The 24,554-nt window shown below is 28.7% G+C and overlaps 1 protein-coding gene across 3 annotated transcripts in view; it reads left to right on the plus strand.

Moving 5' to 3' along the window:
* Nucleotides 1-1,228: 1,228 nt before the first annotated feature.
* LOC113404861 (uncharacterized) overlaps nucleotides 1,229-24,554 on the plus strand; it is a 39,138-nt gene continuing 15,812 nt past the window's right edge. For all 3 annotated transcript variants that reach the window (XM_064216137.1, XM_026645934.2, XM_064216138.1), the window contains exons 1-3: nucleotides 1,229-1,364; nucleotides 1,553-1,688; nucleotides 17,539-17,692. In XM_064216137.1, the coding sequence (XP_064072207.1) occupies nucleotides 1,668-1,688; nucleotides 17,539-17,692 (175 nt within the window). In that variant the 5' untranslated portion in view covers nucleotides 1,229-1,364; nucleotides 1,553-1,667. The remainder of the gene's footprint in view (nucleotides 1,365-1,552; nucleotides 1,689-17,538; nucleotides 17,693-24,554) is intronic.

Genomic DNA, 24,554 nt, shown 5'->3' on the forward strand with positions numbered 1-24,554 from the left:
AAAAAATAACGAGAACCTAACCTAAGTTATTAGGTGCATGATAAAATTGGTCTTTAAGTTGTTGGAGGTAAATATATATAAAATAAACATAATTATTAATAAACATAGAGTTTTACTCAACCTATATAAAAATGTAATTTTTTTTCAACATTTCGGAAAATCGAATCGGCTGCGCGGTTTCACAAAGGTTAAACGACACTGTTAAACCACTCCCCAAGTTTTTTGATCACAGCCTGATCCAATAATTTTTTTTTTCTTAATAAATTTGAGATTAACTCGTTCAAACAAACATCCGCTGACTTTATATAAAAGTATCCATACTAATATTATAAATGCGAAAGTAACTCTGTCTGTCTGTCCATCTGTCTGTTGCTCTTTCACGGTCATACTACTATATCGAATACAATGAGATTTGGTATGATGCAAGCTTGAACTCCAAGGAAGGACATTGGCTTGCTTTTTATTTCTAAAACATGAACGCGAGCAAAGCCGCGGTCGGCAACTAGTAGATAATTAATTAAAACATATCCCTCCTATAAGTATAAGATTTACAATACATTTCCAATATGAAAATTATGAAACAAGGATACGCAATACATTTAAGTATTGCAAGTTATACAAAAATTATACGATAAAATAAATTCTTGATTAACGCAATAATATTAATTGCTCTGTTAAAAATATTAACTCAAATGTTTGCTTCAAATATAATTATATGATTATCATTCGGAGTTTCAGTTATATTTCAGTGAATAGAATACTCGCATCGCTTATATTATTAATGACAATAATTAAAATATCAAAGACTCCAATGAAATAAATTAAACCATTTTTTTTTAAAGTTATTAAACAATATCGCAAATATTTTGTGCACCAGATTTTTTTATATTGCATACATAGTATCCCTTGTACTGTATAATTCATCTTTATAAAAGGATATTTCACAAGTTCTGAATTGACTCTTGAAACTAGAGTATATTCTATAATATGTCAAAAAAATTTAAAATAGAAAATAATTTAAAGTCTACTATAGATTCATTTATTTTTAGTTTAAATACTCATTATACATAAATTTGGCAAAATTAATAAATAACCTTATCGCACTTGTATGACAATTTTTTAGTCAAATATATTTTTGGATATAATTTGAATTACGATTAGACGTTTTAAATTCTAAATATTAATTAAGACAAATAGTTAACACTGTCAACCTTATTCGTGTCTACGTGTAATCTTCAGCGAGGGTAACACGCGTACTTCCAGCAAATCGGAGGTCGCGCGCTGTCCTATATAACTCGATCTCAAGTCTGAAGCGCGTACTACCCGACTCAAGCGCAAACAGCAAACACCCCGCCGCTAAGACAGTACGTAAACGTGAAAAAAAATAAATCAAATTACAATCCAATCGGCCCCGTCAAGGTCAATTGCGAAACGATTTCCACATCCACGCGATACAATTTTCATAATTTATTAGACGCGTGATCTAAAACCGTCGATTTGTGTGGTGTGCGGCATCGTGCGGTAATTGTACCACCACCGTTTGGTTTTGCAGACCGACGATTTTCCAGCAGTTAGAGTCAGTCGGAACTCGGACGCAGCCGACCGTCAGTGCGCGTGCGTTGCCCCGCTCCAGTGATTCTGTGACAGTGACAAGAATAACCCCCAACATGACTAAATACGTCACAGTCGTAAGTTTAACATTTTATTTATACCCAAAATGGAATCTATAATAGACAACATGACATTATATATTTTATTTTTATAATTTTTTTTTGTTAAATTTTTAAAAAAAACCATGAATTCATAATGTTTCGCGTCACAATGTTAGCAGTTAAATATTCCATGACCTTACACAATATAATGGTCTGCTATAAATATTGCCTAATAAAAAAAAAACAATCTTATTGAACATCCCTTTACATTCACTGAATAAATTTTCGGAAAAATTAGAAAAGACAATAACAAAAATTTAATCATAATATATTATAAATTTATTGCATTCAATTACAAATAAAAAAGTACCAATAATATGTATTGAAAATAAGGGCGTTTTTCCGTCCTTAACAAACTTAATAAATTGATATCCGTTATAGCAAAAGTGATGTCTATTTCTATCGAAATAAGTTATTGAAAGAACATATACGTATATAAATATATATGTTGTTAGTCTATAAGCAATACATACAGATATACAATACAGAATAATCTTAAATTAATATCACGGAAACCAGAATATCAAAAAACCAGGACACTTGTAAATATTTCGAATAAAATTTTGCAATTATTTTAATATAGGTACCAATATGAAAATAACTTAATATATTTAAAAAATCCGTCGAATTTCCATTCCATCGGATTAAAGTGTCACACAAACACACATGTAGAATTATCAAATTTGCGCTATTGTTATTATCAAACAATTTCAAGTTCATTATTGAAAATTAAAGAATCCAACAACCGAGAAACAATGACTTCAAAGATAATATATATCCATGGTAAAAATATTTCTATGTGTTATACTTGCATTACAATAAAAAATGTATTTAAAATAAAATTGCCTTGTTATAAATAAATTGCAAGTACGATTGAACAAGGGTCTCTAGCTCGGGGTATTATTATGACTAGTACAGACAGGATTGATTGTTAGCGAAATAGGTGAATGTTCCTTTCGTTAATGTTAGATACAATCGAGGGCCAGTTGATATAATCAGTGGTCTTGTTAAACGCTTTACGGTGATGTCTATCTCATGTCAAACAGCAACTTAACATACCGTTCGGAGAAAACAATTCGATTTCGTTCAAATATCGAATTATTAATCGAAAGAATTGATTTGATTTCGTCACACACTAATGAAATATTTTCTATATTTGAATTTAGAATGCTAAATTACCATTGAAAATTAGCTATACTTAAACGGTTTGCGTGGAATATATGTTAATACGAGTAAATACTTATTCTATTTCCTGCCTTCTTAATAATTCCTTCCTTAAAACCGATGTAATCAGAAATTTAGGAAGTAATTTAATCTTTCAATGTTTATTTTATAAAAATGTTTTGGTAACCGTACGTATCACAATTATGGACCATTAAAAAAAAAAAAACGATAAAGAAACCCAAATTCAGTGATTATTTATTCATCCGTGAAGAATAATGTCGCCATAATATTTAACAAGCTAATAATATTTAACAGATAATATATTCAAATTCCAATTTTAAATTCTTTATTAAATATTGAAGCATTAGAATTATTGATATTTAAAGTTAAAATAAACTAGTAACTAGCAGATATATTCTGTAAGAAGAAACTCGAAATCACCACAAAACACGAGCGTGATATTTTAGAATATGATGCGACTTTGACTATGATAATTACAAAATGTATATGATACTAGGATCAAAATGGAGAATCACCGAATAGAAGTAATAATAAGTGGGTTGACAACATTTCACGAGAGAGATACGAAAGTAAATCTTTTAGATTCGCACTGCAACTCAGAATAGAAGCTCAGATCAGCTCAGAAGTTCTTTTTTCAAAATTCGTAATTGCTTAGAATTCTTTATTTAAGTATAAAACCAACCTAAACGGTTACATTCCTAATCGTAATTTAGTAGTAATCATTATATACGAGCCATTTGTAAAATAATCTTTTTTATAACTAACATTTATAAAAAAATATATAAATTAATCGTAATCTCAGATAATGTTTTTTAATTTTTTTTATGTAGTAACAAAGGTAAATAGTTCGTTATATATATCGTATACTTAGTATTATACAATAGAATTCCTGAATCTGTGCTTTCAAGTAATATGCGTTTATTACGCATTTGTGTTTGTTCCTCGTTTTAAAGGTTTCGAATATAATGTCAGTTAAACAATTGTACTAAATTTTTGTGAGAAACTTCACTTATTTACATTGTCAATTCAGTTTCAAGGGAATGTGCTTATCATCTTATCAACTCGAATTTTTTATAATTTTTTTTTGTCAAGACGATATCTTGTTAATAATCTAAAAATGAATTATACAGTGAACCGAATAGTAACTACAGTCATGTCGAAATAACAAAAAATAAGAACTTATTATAAATCTTTTGAACGAAAATCTGTGCAAGTATTCGGGCTTAAATACTTTTCTAAGAAAGTAATTCATTTAAAGTAGAATAATATAATTAATATAATTTTATTTAATGATAGTTTATTACGTATTCAAATATCTTAGGAATTGCATTAGAAATGTAATAAATAAAATCAATAACGACAAATTAATTATTATTAATGTTTTATTACTTGTATATTGAATATATTTTTTATTAATAAATAATTTCAAGGTGTTACGGCCTATGGCTATGATTATTTGAATTTAGAATAGATCATGCAAATCTTTTTAACGTAACTCAATATTTATATAATATTTAAATATCGTCTTAGCCTTAAGCAGACGATGTTATTGTCGCACATAGGTAACGTTAAATAGTAAAAAAAACAAACGATCGCTTCAAATTGGATTGTAACAGTTCGTTGGTATGTACTTACACAATATGTTTAAATAAATATATTTTTTTAAGCTTTTGATAATTTGTTAATAGTTTCGTTCAAGTGCTCTTTTGTAATTATTATACATCAAAATTATTGCGTCATAACATTACATAAATGTTAAGGATATGGTCTCGTGATGAGCTAATAAGGTACGTTAACCTGTTTCCAATCATTTTTTATTCCAAATTTTTGCGTGTTTATTTAATATTAATTACGAGTTTTGACGATATAATAAGTCAATTGAAATTGTGTCTAAAATAATTATTCGATAACTGAGGCACATAAAAACGTGACTATCTCGCCTAAATTTGAACAGGTTTCCTGGTTAAGTAACATCGAAGCTTCTTTTATTAATATAATTAATTGATATTAAGCCCAGCATGGCGTTTACATGTTATAAAATGTAAAAAGTAGGTCAATACTATATGTGCATCTATCAAACAAAAGGAGTTGATTAATTACGGCCAAGGTACCGCTTGGTGTCCGCTTGGAACAAAGACGATTGGTTCTCATCGTAATCGCATAGCATCAAATCGTATGACCACATTTTACTTAACATTATACATCATCGCGGTAATACATATATATATTTTTAATAACATCAGCTTAGATACTATTTTGTCAGCCTACAATTTTAAACTCTATTCTTATTACGCTTCGAAATTAGGTTTGTAATTCGGACTTTTTTATTATATAAAAAATATATTTAAATTAATTAATATTAAAACTAAGAATTTGATCATAATAATGCTTTTATAAAATTACGTGTTGGATGATATTGACTTTGATATTATATCATTAATTTATTCACGAGATTTGCAGAGCAATTTGAACACGGTCAGTTTCATATACCTGTTATACGTTCAGTAGCAGATAAGTATATAGAGCTCATTTTATTATTAGTATTAAAAAGTGAATATATTTCACATTTTTTAATTCATAAATCGAATATGTTCCAATTTATAAATACGAAATTTAAAATATAAACGATTATTATACTTATATCATATCAATAGGATTTATATCGAACGTACTTATATAAGGCGTGAAGTTGTGGTTTCAAATTCTTACTAAATTGCTTTAGTAAGAAACTATAAATTAATGAATACTACTGAGAGATGCTTGAAGAAACTCGTGACTATAAGTAAAAAAGACCTTCAGTTAGTCACTAGGTTAATGACCTATTTTAAACACATGGAATATTATGATTATTTTTAATTTATAATGTTTCCAATTGATTTTCCAAACAAACATCAAAACATTGCAACCCTTTTAATTGTAAAAATAGGTTTAATGGTATTGAAGTTCGAATTAAAAAAAAATTAAAGTCAGAAAATATTAAAATCAGTGAGTACAGTTAGCCCGAGATATAACTAGTTAAATGGAGACAGATGACAGAATTTGGTAACTATGTACGAACGTCTATTCCGTGCACGTGACAGTATGACTTACCTTGGACTAGCCATTACATTCTGTGACCAAAATAATAGGCCTTTAATGATACAGTCGAGATGTTTGTGTTGCAAGTGTTGCGTAATATTGAAGGCGCATTCACAAAATACTCCACATTACTGGTGTACACGTAGAAAGTGCTCGGTATATCATTTAATACGAATCTTATACCAACGAACATACGCTCATAATATCTCATTTCCACGTTTTTAGTACGACTTTACATACATTTTCTGGTTATTAAGCAGTTGTTTTTTTTTTTAAATTATATGAAGACAACAACCTTATGTTCAAATTTCGTATAATAATAATAGCATTTATTGTATAAAATTGACAATTGTATTTTTTTCATATGACAATAAAAAAATAGATGTCAATTGTGCAATCAATTAAAGCTTAAAGTTTCAACTTATACTAACAATCTTCGTACATCCTTTGCTAAGCGTAGTCAGATATTAAAAAACCATTATAAATTGTAAATAAAGAATAAAGGTACCATTGCATTGTTAAGGTATAAACTTCCTTTTCTTAATTCTTATGGTCGACCTCAGGCTATAAGAGTCAAGGCGACTATAAATGCACTGGTTATATCGTTATAACACATATAAAGGCCTTGTCATTGTTTCCATGTTTACATAAGCGTCGACCTCTACTAATTCTTTTATTTTGCGGAAGATTGTCACATATGATTAATTATAAGATTGTTTTTTTTATAAATCATTTTCAAGGTCAAAATAATTTAGTTATCTCAAACATTGATATGAGAGTATTCAAATTCCGTGCTTTGTCCTAGTTTATTATGTAATAAATGTTAATTTATTCAGTGAGGATATGTGCAGAATATGTGCGCGTATTACAAGCAACTGTTATTATAATCAGAATCATTAAACGGGTGAAACTAAGAGGAACGAAATCAACAAACGAACATCATTTGTTTTTTTGGATATATATAAATTAAGCTAAGTAACTAGATAATCACTACGAGATAAATTGTTACAATTTAATGCATGATAACTCAATGTTAGCAATTGACATTTCATTTTGTCAGCACTCAATAAACTCGTAATAAAACGATTTTAGACCTCGACTAAATGATCTGCTGTTATTGGCGATTGTGTGAATAAACCGTTAATGTATTATACCGTATATTTTCTTAAGTAATGTAAATGGTAGATCATTAAGATCTTAATTCAGAGCATACTATTAATATAAGTCAAACATAACAGATATTATCTTTTGATAACGAGTTCAGTATGCCATTTATACGTTTTTTAATCGTATTATTATAATTTTGGTAATCTATCAATAGCACATTATAACACGAAGCACATTATACATACATTTTTTATGAATAATAAATCATGGCAAATTATTATTAAATAACTCGTATATCGCGGAAGACGGAAGTTATTGCGACCGGTTTATGGACACGCCGCGTATGCGTACGAGTATGTTAATATGCGCTTGCGCTGGTTTGGCGTTCGTAGACGAGCGACTTATTAATAGTAATTAGAATATGATTTTATACCCTGTTCAAGTTAGCTTGATTTTTTTGACAGACGGGCTAGTGATGAGAAACAGAAAATATAACATATATAACAGTCGATGGAACGATGGAATGCGTAATTCAAATTAGAATTCTTTTTTTTTTTAACTTATTTTTCTAAAAAGAGTTATACCAGCTTAAGAGACTCCAAACACTAGCTAAAGACACCCCACCCGTAACAATAACAACAATGATCTTTAATAAGGATTTTTGTAATCGATATTTGTAGCAGTTACTGCCTGTTATTCGCATCCCTACCATCCGACCGATGTAACATTGTACAAGCGTCTATTATTTTCAGTGTTTCTATTTAAATATTACTTTGATGCAATAATATATAATAGAAAAAGCCTTAAAATTTTCGGATAACGCTTGAATCTTTAGGAAATTTTGTATTATATGTAAATATTAAATATTTTTAAATCATTAAGTTAAGAAAATAATCGTCATTAATCCTTATATAGTTTGTCATTGCAAAGTTATGTCGATCAGAAAAAATTACATCTGTCAAAAAGATCGAGCTAACTTGTACAGGGTATAATATGTTTATAAATATATAAACTTAAAAGACTTTTTTTTCTGTCAGTTAAGATTATAAAACGAGATATATATATTATGTGTTAAAACAATCCACATAATTATATTTAGATCTATAAAGCGTGTGTTCATTGTTTTTTATTCGTTATCAATAGTTTGTTCAGACGAAGTTGTGATCACAGATGCGTTTAATTTATACGTATACCTGAAGCATTAAGATCTTATATAAAATAAAAGTATAAGGATTATGGTGGGTTTTGATATACTTAAATTATAATGTATAGCTAAAATGGTTCAGTCAATTTATTATGAAAACGTAAAATGAAGATGTTTACGACAAATTTGTCGTCTGTTTGTTAACATGTATTATCGCCTCGGGCGTTCCGATAACTGTGACGTATGGGCGAGGCGATGGCCATTCATGGCGAGTGCCATGATATATGTAGCCGTGTATTGTGTAATAGCAATATTAATACTTCACGTTTAGCTTATTATAACATTGATAATTTGATGGATATTGTGTATGGAAAAATTAGAAAATGTTGCCAGTACGGGACCAAAAAAATTTGTGTTGCTATTTTTTTAATAATTATTATTAATCTTCTAATCTTATTTATATGCAATGAGACAGAATATTTAACAATCGTTGACACGGTCAAGCATTTTGTTATTTTCGTTGACAGAAAACGGCATTTTTTTATGTACTTGCAGACATGGGGTCAGCGGTTGACCTTCAAGTACATTTACTTACGGGCAATCTTATAACCGATTGTTACAAGACCAAAATTGCTTTATAGTTGAATTGCTACTAAATATGTTAGGTGTGGCATAACGGTCGTCAATTGCGTGGAAACAGAGTATATTACAACTTTGGGTAACCTTCGTTATGTAGGCGACAACATTGAATACAGCGTTGTCGTGTTATTAGCATTGTTTGTACTTGAAGATAGAGTGATAATGTTCCTTTTTTAAATTACAAAGTTTATTTGAGGTCAAACAATTGTAGGTCGTATATATAATACTTCGAGATCTTGTGTATTTTTTTTAACATAGTAATTAAATAGAGATCTGTTTTCTAGATATAAAATAGTTTTATATTATAATAGATTTACAAAGATTACATATTGATAAATAAATAGAAGTTCATTATATCTTATAAAACATTTTATATTTCTGGTCTCTATTTCTGTTCTAAATCGAGCAATAACTTTTATAAATAAAAAAAAAAACTTAAAAACATTTGCGCCAGTATTAAGACAATTTAAAGGAAATATCTTAGCACAAATCTCAAGATATTTTTGTGTGAAGTGTAAAGGTTAATTGTACATGAAGTGGATTTGAACTCATTCCAACCTGATAATATAAACAGATGCACTCTCGATTTCCTTCCAATATCTTTCATATTCAGACCAGTGGACCAAATATACACTACCAAAGAGTGATCAGGCTCAGGAAGGCCGGATTAACCAAGTCGGGCCTTAGCAATAACTTTAACTGTACCGTTTTCTCTCTTTCTAAAATATATTTTTCAACGACAATATCATTCAAAATCACAATTATTTTTACTCTGCTATATAGATCGCCCAATACAAATAAGAATATTATATGGCAAAAACGAAGCTTATTTTCTAATTATTTAGATGATTAGGGCTTGTGTAAATTACTAAGTTAATGATAGTGCACAGTTTGGTAGATATGTCCATTAGTGACAATGTCCTAAATACTTGCCCATGAGCTAGGTCATCATGATGAAATCAAGAGAGAATCAAGATAAGAGATGAGTATGATCTTAGTAAAAGTATTATAGGTTTAAAGATGTTTTTTTTTAATATGACGAAACCTGTCGTATTTTATTTATCACATCTACGAATATGTTTTTCGTCAGTCTTAAATAAAATATATTTTTACTGTAAATAAATAAATTTTCTTTTTTTTTAAATTGTATGTCCCAGCATTTTATAGAAAGATAAAAATTATGTGAAATATTAGTTATAAAAATTTGAAAAAGTGCTAATTTTCGGTGTGTGCTTTATCATTAAAATTGTTTTCTTAATTTTGCTTAAACAATTTAACCATTTACATAACAGGCTAGATAAGACGCTACTCGCAAATTCTCATATGAATTTTTTCTTAATAATATAATTAGTAATTACTTTATTCGAACTGCTAAGTGAAATATAGTTCAGCATATATTGATTGTAGATTATGGATTGCTTTACATATAAAACATATTTAAAAGTATTCAATATTAAAACGCCTTTGTTTTATTTGGTTTATTCTTTAATAGTTACGATATAATATCATTTTATTACGACAAAAAATAAACTAGTGTTTTTATGTATTTTTTTACGCGGAAAAGAATATTTTATAATGATCATGATATAATAGGATAATTATTATTCATGAATTATTTAATTAAACATAAAAATTGTTAATGTCAACAAAAAAAAAAAAAAGATAGATAATTAAATTCACATGCTAGTGATATTTTTTTGCACTAATCTTACTAGGATTGATCAAGGCCCAATTTCGATTACGCGATCGTTACATTGGTTCTCAAACTTAAGCCGGAAGACAATAATAGAAATGGTTATTAGGGACAAATAGTATTCTACTATTGAAATAGTTGCACCACAAGTATAGTGTTAATGATTACCTTTGCATGACTTAGGTATTTAGCTTGCCTTTTGGTCACCATACAATCATACACTAATTGTGCAAATTATTTGCAAATTATATTGACTATTGAAATAATTGCACGAACTTGACATAGTTACCTTATTATGACCGATTTACTAATCAGTTAGCAAATGAATTAATCCGTTGCGTGTATAACTGTATCGATCATTTGAATTTTAAATACAAGTAATTAGTGTCAAAATTTTATTTAAGTTGATGATATTTTCTTAAAAAAAAACTATTTATTTTGCATTCATTTTATTATTGAACATAATTTTTCTTGCATTTGATTTAAACGGAAGCATAATGTAATCAATTAACATAAATTGTTGTTATTTCTCATTTTTAAATGTTAAATGATTCCTCGAACGTCATCTCATTATTACCGCTAATAAAAATACTTAAATTAAAAGGAACAATATTCGAACTATTTCTTACCTGTATCGAAAACAATGCTTTCACGTGACAAAGTTTAATGGGCACTTAACTTCAACCTACTTAGAAGAAAAACGAGTTCATATTAACTTGGGCCCTTATCCAGTCCATTTTCTTTGCGCATTTTATAATGCATCTATTGTAAACTATCTTTTGCAACATTCGTTGCTGTCCATGCATATTGCAATGCATACTTTACGCGTTGATTTAATTTGTTGTGTTGCACTATAAATATTTGCAATAAATTATCATGAGAATGTTCTGGAAAGTTGTATTTTAGGTCCGTAAAGACTTCGAAGATATTGCGACATCTATCTTTACGCGGCAATTCATATTGCTACTTTGGGGAATTGAAATGCTATAGATTTTATAGGGTAAAGTTGTTTTATGCATAGTAGTTAAGTAGAGAACGATTGGAATCCGGTTTTGTTATAAAGCTATGCTGTAAGTGTCCCTACATAAGTAAATATTCGGTACTCTTAAAATTACATTAATCTTGAAGAGCTGTTCACTAATTTCCTACCTATTATTATCACTGTAAATATTAAAATAAATTAATAAAAGGCGCTGTTATCATCAATTTTGCGTTTAAAAAAACCGTTATACTTTAGATCGAAATTGTTATCAAATTACAGGATATTGTTACAACTTAATACGTTTACGGGCAAATTACAATCGATGTTAGTTGCGGCAAGGCGTTCACACTTCATTTATTTCGGCTGCACGGCCGTGTGAAGGCCCAACTAACCGCTGGAATGCATGTGTTACTCACGACGTAGCGGTATTATGTTAAGAATACACATTGTATATTTTTAGGGTCGGCCAAACTATGACATATCATGTGATGAATTTGTCATTTCTGTGTTCAATTTAATGTAGATCTTACACTAAGATTGAAATTGTTTTATTTTAAAAACAGCATGTTAAGTTATTCTATAACGGCTTTACGTATAAATTTAATTTATAGCTAATCAATATTGTATCTTCCTCTTACGAATATGAAAGCAATGATGGCAGAAAGAGATAAAATAGTAATTGTTAATAAATAATGTTGATCATTTGTTTGAAATTTAATTGTCATTTTCTATGAAATAACCAAATGGTTGTGAGCGTAGTACGTACCGTAATTAAAAATAAGTGACCTATAAACGATTCTTAATATTCTCGGTGTAAATATATTTTATATGAAATCTATTAAATGAAGGAATATTTTAATACGGTTAAGGTTTAGTATTATGAAATATTCAACAGTTTGACTAGTTTGTACGTGATCTCGATAATAGGCAGGCGTCGCTCGTAGCTAACGTAATCGTCCTTGTAAGGATGCAGGCTAGATTGTGCCCAGATTGAAGAATTTATGAGAATAATTAGGTAATAAAACCTTGCTCCAGTATTGTAAGGAACTTAATAATTGATACCATTGTTCGCTGGATGAAAATCGTATATTTTTAATTGTTAAAATTGTGCTTGCTACTTTGGTGTTGCCTGTGACCAATAATATTCTTTGTTTTTTTCTTCTCTTTTTTTGTCTTTCTCTCGCTACCATCATATATTAGATATACTCTGACTTTATCATATAAGGTTTTTATTTCTATTAAAAAGTGACTAGTTTTAAATTCTAAATTCTAATTCTACTCACTCTTATTATATGAACCGTTGAAATGTAAGTTAAAGTTCATAATTCTTTGATTTTTGTAATGACATACATTGCTTATTGCTTAATATAATTAATTCGAAAAAAATCCGAAATTACAAAAAAAAATCGTCATTTACATCGTTATAAAACAAAGATCAATAATTTAAAATCTAAGAGCATATTACGTAAGTTAGACTCTACTTATCCGTGAAGTAAGCCACAATTAGGTAACAACAGTTGATTGTTAGGAAACTATCTCGTAAGATTATGGACATATTTATGTATTATATATGTATTTGAAAAAAATATCTTAAGTAGCATTGTGCAACATTACAATGTTCAATAATTTATCGTTTTTTCAACATTATTACGAAGCATTTTTGCATTGAAAATTTAAAAGCTATAACACGAATAATTCAAGTAATAGACTAAGTATTAGATGATATATCCGTCCCGTTTAAATAGGCAGTCTTGCAGATAAATACGGTAGCATATTGTTTTGTCGTGTTTTACTTTTATACGGCCAGTACCGCACAAAAGAATAACATTTTTCTGACTAAAAAAAAGAAATTATACAACGGCTTTAAAAACTTAAAACAAATTATGCGTTTGTAATAATATTATATTATGTTTTCAAGTGACATGTTTCTTAGGATGTATTTATACCTAAAATAATTTTTATTAATTTTTCCTCTAAACTGTATCTTATATTTTATAAAAATTAAACATCCATTTTATGTACATATATGGTATATGCTTTATGATTAGTAGAATTTGACAACTTTTTTTCATGGAATATATGTTTTTCTCAAAATGTAACTACAGCACATCCATTTCTAAACTGTACCATCGCCATGACAGTTGGTATATATTTATATATAGGCCGAAGGTCCGTCGGTCTTTGCGATTAATATTTAAAAAAAAAACTTATCATTTAAACGGCAACGATATAAATTAATAGCGTTAATATTCTAAAACGTAGAAAGTAGATCGAAGTTTATGAAATAATTTATTCCTTAAATTATAAACATTGCGCTATGGTTATCTTAATATTCAAATTGACTTCGAAACAAACCGTCGGCAAGTTTGAACTTAAATGCAGTCTAGGAAGTTTCAGCTAAGTGTAGTATTGATAAGAGCATTAGCGATAAAACAACCTCCAGCGTTAAGATATAATCTGTGAACTTACTTCGACATGGTTTCATGTTTAGTCAGATCAAATGTATACAATACTGTGGCAAAGTTATCTTTAGTTAAACTTTTTGTTGTTGAATTAATATTGCGGAACATCTGCTTGCTATATTATTAGAGATTATTCCCTCTTGACTGATTCCTGCCACAGCGGCTATTCGCAAGGGAGAATACCCAACGGCGCGGGACATTTAAAGATCAAAGTGCATGAGCTTAGAGACAGACTAAAATAACCTTCTGAGGCATGGGAGTCTTAACACTTGCAATTCTTCTTCTGGCATTCTCCGCGCTGCTATTGAGGGTTTCTATACAGAAAAACCAATTTAAAAAACTTTTTATTGGCTTCATCGGGAGTTTGATCCCAGGGTCTCGGAATCTGCGGCCTTATAAGTCACTGAACCAAGAAGGTAGACGAATTATAAATATTAGACACGTAACAAAAAAAATATATAAAAAAAAGTGTACAGACATATCAGTTTTCCGTTATAACTTATTCATATTTTTGATATAATTTATTTTATATCTTCCGCTATATTTATCATAAAGAGTAAATGATAACGTTAATTAAAATTTAAAATATAATATCAACAATAGAATAAGATTTTAGCTATCGTTCCTCGTATCTTAAAATAAGTAAGTATTTTCAATTGAAAAACTAATTTATTTCGTTTATAGTTTTTCTGTTTCGTATAATAAATATTGTTTCTATAAAACATATTTTGATCGCGCCAGATGTTCAACTGTTGATACTTAGAAATCATCACTATTTCGTCAGTTGCTACTAGCCAAAGACCACTTCACTTAAACCAAATAAGTTAATCTCGATTCGATCAACGTTTCAGAACTCGGAGGTTACCGTGAACCTAGGAACGATCGATACCATTTAGTTTAGACTCGTATAGTTAAAAGCCTTTAAAAAGTTAGGAAATATTGTTAAAGTTATACTTTAAAATCAATTATAGTGTAAATCAGTATTGGCATACTTGAGTGGGCGTTTAGCGTGTAGATTTATGTTATTTACTTCATGCAACAAATTAACACTCTTACAAAATCTGAATTAGCATAAATTATGAAATAATTTTCACGGATAAACTAACTATAACTAAATTGATTATATTATAAATGTTTAGCTTATGTTTATTAGTTATAACGATAAAATGACTTGGTTCTAATTATAAAATAAACACAAAATTATATTTACTTATAATGAATGGATTTAACGTTACGTTAAAAAATACGTTTTCGACATGATTAATTAATAAAAAAAACTTATATGTGATAATTTACTTTAATCAATCATGTTCAAATTTATATTTATTTTTACTACAAAACACACGAATTTTAAAATATTTGTTTGCCTAAACAGGACTTGTATTCACTGTTTTATTTTTGATTATTTCATAATTAGAATAATTTATATTATGAAAATATAAAACAGATAAAAGCATTCCGCTCCTTGGCAAAGGCTTCGCTTCCTTTTAATTAGAAGTTTTGGAGTCTGGATTTAGGTATACATATCTCAAACGACACTTCACAATTTTGCTCAACCGAGCATAAGATTAATTAATTTATTTATTTATTTATACTTTATTGCACCCAAACTTAAAACTAAAAATTACAATATTGAAACAAAAAGTTGCATGAGGTGCAACAGTAATTAATAACTATACTTAAATAAATAAATTATACTTAGCCGGATATGAACCTGAGACCTTCCATTAAGTTCCGTGTTCGATCCACTGAGTCACTAGTTCTCAACACTAGATAATTATATTAAAATTTATTTCATATTATAATTCGACTATGATTTATAATACCTGAATTATATTTGAAATGTAGAAGACTAATAGGCCTATGACCCACTGCTCATAAGTGGCCCGCCTTCAGCAGGCCTTAGTTAAGGTCACATATCAAGTTCATACGTTCGGAGGCAAATTGCATATGTACATTTATTACATAACAGTTTCCGCGGTTCCCGTTCACTCGCTATTGCGGAATTGCAAAACTTACAATCTTAGCACTGTGAATAGAGAACTGGTTTAAATGTTGTGTTTATATATTTAATTAAATGAATAAATTTGTTAATTATTACATTTTAATCGTTTTTGTAACATTTAAAAACAGACTTATGTTTAAGTTTATTAAATAATGTTTATGTTAATACATGCTTGTCACGTCAATAGTAAATTAGAAGCGGATGAAACTTCGAAGTAAAAATAATTAATTATATATAAACTAGATATTCATATTAATCATATACATACTTCCGCAAAACACGCCGCATGTTCTAGTTTAACTTAACGTTCAGTAGTCGTTTCAGTTTCGGATTTCAGTGTTGTTAATTGACAAGTATGAACGATAAGCTATAATATAATAACCTAAACTAGATTTATTTTTAATTTCATACTCAACCTTTATTTTAATTATTTATAGCTAAGAGAACGGTGTTTTAATATCAACATAACAATAGCGTTACAGTGTTACAAAGTGAATGTATTTTTATATGAGTAATTAAATTGAAAGCAACAAATTGTACTAAGGTCACGGAAGAAATCAAATAATAGTACGATCGACATATTGATTAATATGATTTAGTATTAATTATGTTTCACGTTTGAAATTCGAATTAATTACGTCACGCGTTTTATTTGTAGAAACTCCGTCTTTGGTCATTTCGTTTTTTTTTATGTGTTATAATTTGAAGGGCAAATGGTCTAGCTGGTGGGGCCACCCTGCCATAGACATTGGCACTGTAAGAAATATTAACGATTTCTTACATTAACATGCGTCAGCAACATTGGAAATTAAGATATTATGTCCCCTGTGCTTGTACTTACAATGGCTCACTCACCCTTCAAAGCAGAACACAACTGCTGTTTAGCGTTAGAATATCGTACCAACCTAAACGGGCTTGCACAAAACTCTATCAAGTAACTGTTTATGTTTTGAATTTTAGACGTTTTTTATGTAAATTAAGGAAATGACCTCAACATATTGGATTCGTATTAAGTATATCTGATATCGCAAGGAAAATCATGTTTTGAATAATGTAAACATTTGTTAATTCTATCGTTTTTATTTGTCACAATCGAGGATAAAACCATATATTTGATGGTTATTTATCGGCATTTATGGGTTATCAATAAATTTTTGTTTATTTGTGTAAATATTTACATCACTGAATATATTTAATTATAAATTATAATTTGTTAATCATCTGTATATCGAATCGAGGCTCTTTTATTTTAATACAAGATTTTATAATCAATGCTTATTTGTCAAAATATCTAAAATTATTACGTAAAATTACATTACTATTTTTGGATTCGTTTTTCGACACAAACGTAGATTTTATTTTGGATAAATTAAATCGAGTCTGCGATCTTAACCAACATTTATTATATCTTATATGTTTTTAATTCAACTCTTAAGTGTATGATACGTTGTAAAGATATTTATAGGCTGTTTTATTTTTACTTTGGACAAATAAAGTAATGTTTAATTTTTTTTTTCTGTTTTGTTCACAGGCGTTAATTCTTTGTGCGTGCGCGTTACTCACAACGGCACAGTTCAACCACCTTGGTCTTGGTTTCTCAGACGGTTACCTCGCGACCAACTTTGGACCTCCGAGTTTAAATGCTTTATCAGCGGCAGCTGCTAGAGATCCAAGGGCTAACACAGGTACTATCATAATATAATTATATCGTTCATTTTATATTTAAATAATATACTATGTATAGAATTATCTGTACATATATTTATATACATTAATAAAAAATAACCTTAACTCCTGTAGTTCGCGGATTATTAAGTGTTAAGCACCATAGATTTTAAATTCACGTTTGTCATTAGTGACTTACAGTTTATTCAATATGATAATAACTTAACCACAGCGATGCTTAGCCCAAAAATTTTAAATTCAGATATATTATGAGTTTAGAATGTCTCAATACACTGACTAGCAGCGCCATCTATCGGATTAAAATTATTGGCGAATTAGCCACCTGATGACATTGGTGAAACATTGCTTCAAATTATTACAACAAATATAAAATAAATAAATAATATCTGTGTATCACTCAACTTGCTCAGGTCGTGTTTCTTATGGACTTATTAAACAAAATGTATATATAATCCTTGTTTTTATAATCCGACACTTACAATACATTAAAGTCATCTTTGTTTATTAACACCTTCTAAAAGCAATTACAATACTTGTTAAATTATATAAAAAAAACCATATGAAATTAATATAAAAATTGATTAATCATCAATACGGTCAAATAATCTAATTATGGCTTTAATATTTTTATGATGTTTAAATGAACGCGTTGTAAATAGATATTTTATTAGAAAACAATAAACTGTTCTCATTATTCTAATAGTTTGTAATTGAATGATTGCTCAATTACTGTAATTAAATCAACATACAGATCTATTATAAATTTGTGCAACAATGGTTTATTTTATGCTATGTGTAAATCATTTTAATGGCTTTATTTTATATTTTAAAATGGAAATAGGGCAAATTAAGACGAACACATTAATTTCAAACAATAAAATATGTAGTTGCAAAATATAAATAATACTTTTAAATCGTCCCGACTACTCAGATAAAAGAAAATTTGTTTTTTATCGACATTGTTAATTATATTTATACGTAAATAACTTAACCAACCAAATATAATTGAACTCAAATGAATATATAAAAGAAAAGTTTTTCAGATATTAATATAGACAAAGTTATATTAGATTTTAAATTAACATGGTTATTTTTATTACTAACAGTATTTAAAACGGGATATTTACCATGTTTTTTAATTTTATTTGGTGGAGCTCGATATTTCTCGTGAACAAGACATTCGTAGATAATGTCGAAATATCGAGCTCCACCAAATAAAAATAAAAAACATGGTAAATATCCCGTTTTAAATACTGTTAGTAATAAAGTTATATTAGTTTCTCAATATAAAATACTATAAACTTATATCAAAATATATCTACAATCAATAGGACTTGTTGAAATGATTGTATTATAATTAACAATTAATTATTTCTTCCGAATTTATTTTAAAATTATAGCTTAGATACATATACTATATATAAATTCTCAGGCCTAGATTTCTATACGGAAAGTATTTATGTAACATTTCAATATTATAGGTAATTAAATTGCATTTACTCATGAAAATTCTTAACCGACTTTTGTCAGATTTCGAATAGAATAGAAGTTAGATAGCCATATATAGAACATTTTAACAAAAGGATATTAAGAAACGTTTAAAGGCGTGGTATCTGATGTTTTGTGGCAAATATAGAAACGACTGCACTCAACTAATTGTTCGTAACGACATGTGTTCAGTTTATTACGAAAGCAAACATTACATTCGCAAATACTTTCAACATCGTTCGTGGTTGTCTTTGTTTTCCTATGTTATATTTTTTAATTTATTTTACTGCGAATACCTTGGAATCTATACTTATATCTGAGGGTACCTATCTTTGTAATGCCTCACTGAAAAATGTGGTAAAACAATATACGTAAAACTTAAACTAGAATAAGTTTAAACTTAAAATAGAATAGTGTTTGTGAATTTGAAGTTCTTCTTTCTTATAAAATGCAGTAAAACAATTTTAGTACTTCTCAATCGTCATGGAGTTCGTCAAATCATTTTTATTTTTCCTATTAATCCCTTATTACCCTGAAAAACATGTAATTTTTGAGCCTAAGTTCTTATCTAAATTTTATACTACAATTGTTTTCAATTTCATTACAATCGGTTCAGTAGCTTAATGATGACGATGTAAGAAACAAATATAGTTACTTTCACATTTATTAATTTAGTCTTATACAATACAATTAATGATATGATTTATACAATTAATATTGTGTTACAAAATTTGCTAGTTATACACAGAAGGACACTGCATCGGTTCCTACAATTGCCAATGCATTTTAATTATTTAGCATTTTTATGCCCCAGTTTTTTTCACGGTTGCGGCTTCCGTAATTTAACCACTTGAAGCCAAATGAACGTTTACGCAAACCAATGTAAATTAGACTGGTCTGTTTGAAGGCAGGAAAGGGGCCGACCAGTTAAATTTATTTAGTCCAATTTCTAAAGAATCGAGCCCTGCTAATTAATCTTTGTTGAAACACTTCCTTCATGAGTTACTAAATCATACACATGCGATCTATTTAATAAATAAATTAATTAGTTAATTATAGATAACAAAACGATTTAGAATACTTATCTTAATCTATTAACGCCGTTGCTCGATTCATAAATTATTATTTGTATGAACAATATCGTTACGTTAATATTTTAATTAACTTTATACGGCCTCATAGAGTAATATAATATTTTTTTATTGCATATAATTATAATAATGTCAAATAACTTGTTACGATGTTGATAATTTTTGATTATTAATTTATATACATACATATATAAATGTCGTTATATTCTCTTAACTTCTTTTTAAATTCTATAGCGTATAGTTCTATAGTTTATATGCTTCTTCAATTTATCTATTATCGGGCTATAGAACACAAAAAAAAAACATCAAATCGGACTAATAGCCCCTGAAATTAACGCGTTCGATTGTATATGTCCTCCTACTATGAATATACTTAGTAATAGATAATGCAGGGCCTGCTTCCTTTCATCCAGTCCTATCGTATTACTTGTTTTTAAAGAGATATAGTTATCTGATCCTCGCGACCTTTACAGGCGAATCAGTTACGCATTAGATTGGAATAATTTACAGACCGAAACAAATCTGTATGATATAAATTATGCCAATGCGCGATTTATAACGTTATTCCGATCTATCGATCTGGCGACCGTCGCGATTGAATCTGCTACTGACTTAAAAAAGTAGTCAGGCTTATGACCTTTTAATATGTTTTGTTTAACGACTGGTTGGTGCAGCCTGTGCTCCTGACTGCTAACGATGGCCAGTTTGATACCTAGTCTTGACAATAGGATTTTAAAGACAGTACAGATGTCGATCTTGGTTTGTACACCATAAGCAAATATATAGATATGAAACACATAAGTATATAGATGTTTAATACACGTAAAAGTTTAAAGCATATCATCCGAATTTGTCCGAAGAGAAACGTCAAATTAAATCAGACTCCAGAATAACGAAGGCAAATATTCGCGCGACATAGTATATCATATACGTGGTTATTGTTAGAAGGGTCCCGGTCCGTTTAATGACAGAATCATGCTCGGCCGAGCAAAAACCGTCGAGGACGTTGCACAAGTGTTTTGCACACGGCATCCCTCAATCAGAATTAATTGTTGCGCGTATAACGAGTTTGATAAAACGTTATAGCTATTGATGTTTTTTGACTGAATTTCATTATATTTTTGGATGGATGGCAGACGAGCTCTCGTGAAAACCTTTTTGGAGGATTCTCGTTACGTTTTTTAATGTAGCCGAGATTTATAAATTGAAACATCAATTTTTTCTTGTTATATCAGTAGATATATTATTATAACTACCAGCAAAAAAATACGTCTGATATTTTAAATTATTTATGCATTTGTATATATTTAAATAACTGTCAATTTGCATTTTAAGCAAAATTAGATCTAATTTAGTTGCCGTTAGTAATAAAACAAAACAAGTGTTGTATTATGTTGTAAGATCCCGCATAAAACAATCATTTCTCAATATGTGCAAGAGATAGCAATTACCTACTATTTGCGTGTATTTAATTATTAAAAAATCACTATAATTAAATGTTTTAGACATAAAAAAGAATTATCTTTTAAGTAACTGTTAGATAATGTGCGTATTTGTAATATTTAAGTGTACGAAGAAACGAAAAGCTGCATTTTTCATAATGACTAATATATATTTATTTGATGTGTAACTTAAGCTATTGTTGTTGCGAGTACGGCATAACCTATCCATACCCTAATCAGGATCAATAGGACATTCTCTTAGCTATAACGCTGAGAAGTCTTAATAGTCGTAGCTGTATTGAGGCTTACACTCTAGTGATTTAATTTAATGACTTTTGGACTTCACTTTTGTGATATTTGCACATAACTTTTTCATTGAATTCAATTTTTTTTCTAATTCCATTTGTATTCAATTATTTTCGTTAGTTTCGTTTTCTTTAAATTCGAATAAATCACCTTTGTTTTTTAATTACAAGATCTCCAATCTAAAGTCATGTTGATTTTTGAGAAAATTCACCATTTTAAAGACCATTCATAGTGGTAGTTCGAGACGTCTTGGTATTCAGTTGCAATCGCTCGACACGCTTTGATACTTGATTTATTCAATGTCACGCGTGTGCTGACATAATTATGTTATTGTACGAGGAAGGCTGTTCGCATAGCAATATGAAATTAATATACTACTTATGCCAACGTAAAACGCGTTAATGACCTACAAGTGGGAAAAGGAGCTAACAAAATTGTATCCAACACCAAGCAGGTTTCTTTACAATGGATGTCTGATAAAAGCTTTTATCAGACGTCATACATGACGTCATGTATTATACCGCCAAGCAGCAATATATAGTATACCCATAGACCCAGTGTAAGTACAGGATATAAAATCTCTTATCAAAATTGGTGGTACATTGGCAAAGTAAGTAATGATTAATTTTTTTACGGTGTTAAAGTGTATTCGCAGTTTATCTAAATTTGGCGAATAAAAATATAATTTCTGTCTCAAATATTCGATATTTGATATTTCATATAATAAACCCTGTACAGAGTGTATATTTATTAAATTGTTATAAATATTATAAATTCTGTTTTAAACAACTTTAATCGATTTAGTCGCGTTTAAGTATCCTGTTCGAAAGTTTGTATCATTTTATGACTAAATCTATTGTTCTCTAGCGACACCGTTTACAAAGGTTATTAGGTAAAAAAAAATATTCCCTTGTGCCTATTACAATAAACAGTTTATTTTCAAGGTAGATTTTCACCTCATAACTTTATATACGCACATTTAATAGAGTACAGTCATATTACATTCTCATAAATCTTGAATGGAATTTTAGAACAAGATGATGCAAGTCGTAAATATAACACTGGGTAGTTAAATAACTATACAGAAGACTTAACTTAGTAATAGTATTATTAATTATTTATATATGTAAATTATTTGATTTATTTGTAATGTTTAATGCGAGTAAGCGCTGATTAATTTCTATTCGAAAGCTATTATAGTGGACATTTGTGAATTGCACAATTTTAATTATCTACCGTCTATATGTAAACTGTACGCCCACTGTACGAAATTATTTTTTTGTTCCAATTAAACCTTTATTTGCACAATAATAAGAGCTATAATTGCATTCGTATTGTAGCAATAATATTGCTATAATTATTATTTTAATATCCTTGAATGACAACGTTGTTTATTTAGTATAATTAGGCTTGTTTCTAGTTAAATATTTTGTAACGTAACATCATATTTAGTTGAACTAAATCGATCTGACATATAATTAACAATGAAGTTAGTATTTCCAAATATATAAAACCACTTACGCCTTTATGTAAATAAGGCGTAGGAAGTAAGTGATAGAATTGTGTATTATAATTAGTTTATTGTAATGAGTGATGATTAAAAGTTGAAATTATTTGTTAAATTGATTTCAGTAATTATATACTTTATAGCTTATATATAAGTTTTACACTTATACATATTAGAGAAATACATGTCCCCAAAAAATTCAAATGTATCGAGGTGAATGAACTCTCTTTCGTCTAAAGAAACCACATATTATTTAAATTTGTAACGTTACTAAGATGTACACGTTCGCGTATTCGAGTTTCGAAGTTTATGCAATATGAAAGTTTTTAACACATATTATAGCAAATGTAAGTTACGAGTTAATTTATTGGTAATCGTGTTAATGTGTTGAAAGTTTATTTTTATAATTATTCTACAAAGTAATATTCGTAATACTTTCTCATCGTATCAAGAAACTTTGCAAAATATATAATCGAATAAATTATAATTTATTATTTATCTGTAATCTTGTTTTATTACTTGTTAATGTTTAACGATCTGGTAATCGTTTTATATAAAAATGGCAAAATATTATTGAAGAAAAATATATGGTTATCAATAATTTTGTTGGTTAAGATCATCGCGTATCGTGTGGAAATCAACGGGTGTTTTATTTAACTGAACTAAATGTAATTTATAATAAACATTGGTTCAGAGGTATGCAGATACGGATGCAGAACCTAGGGATCGAATCTCGCGTCGAGACCACAATAATTGGATTATATCGTAACGTTTTATAACCTTTATAACTAGTAAATTGACTAAATAAAGTAGTCAGAGTTACAATCGTGCCTCAGAGATCTATTATTTCTTTGATCGTACCATATCATAGAATTAAGTAAGTGTTTGATTGTGTTGCTCACTTGCAGTTAGCTCTTTGACATTAGCTGTTGTGGGCAGAATTCGGTCAATAAAATCTACGGAAATATTAGGTTTCAAATGACAATTTGAAACGTTGAATTCTATTGCTATATCCAACAATGATGAG

The sequence above is a fragment of the Vanessa tameamea genome, chromosome 10 (genome assembly GCF_037043105.1).
Source record: "Vanessa tameamea isolate UH-Manoa-2023 chromosome 10, ilVanTame1 primary haplotype, whole genome shotgun sequence".
NCBI classification, from domain to species: domain Eukaryota; kingdom Metazoa; phylum Arthropoda; class Insecta; order Lepidoptera; family Nymphalidae; genus Vanessa; species Vanessa tameamea.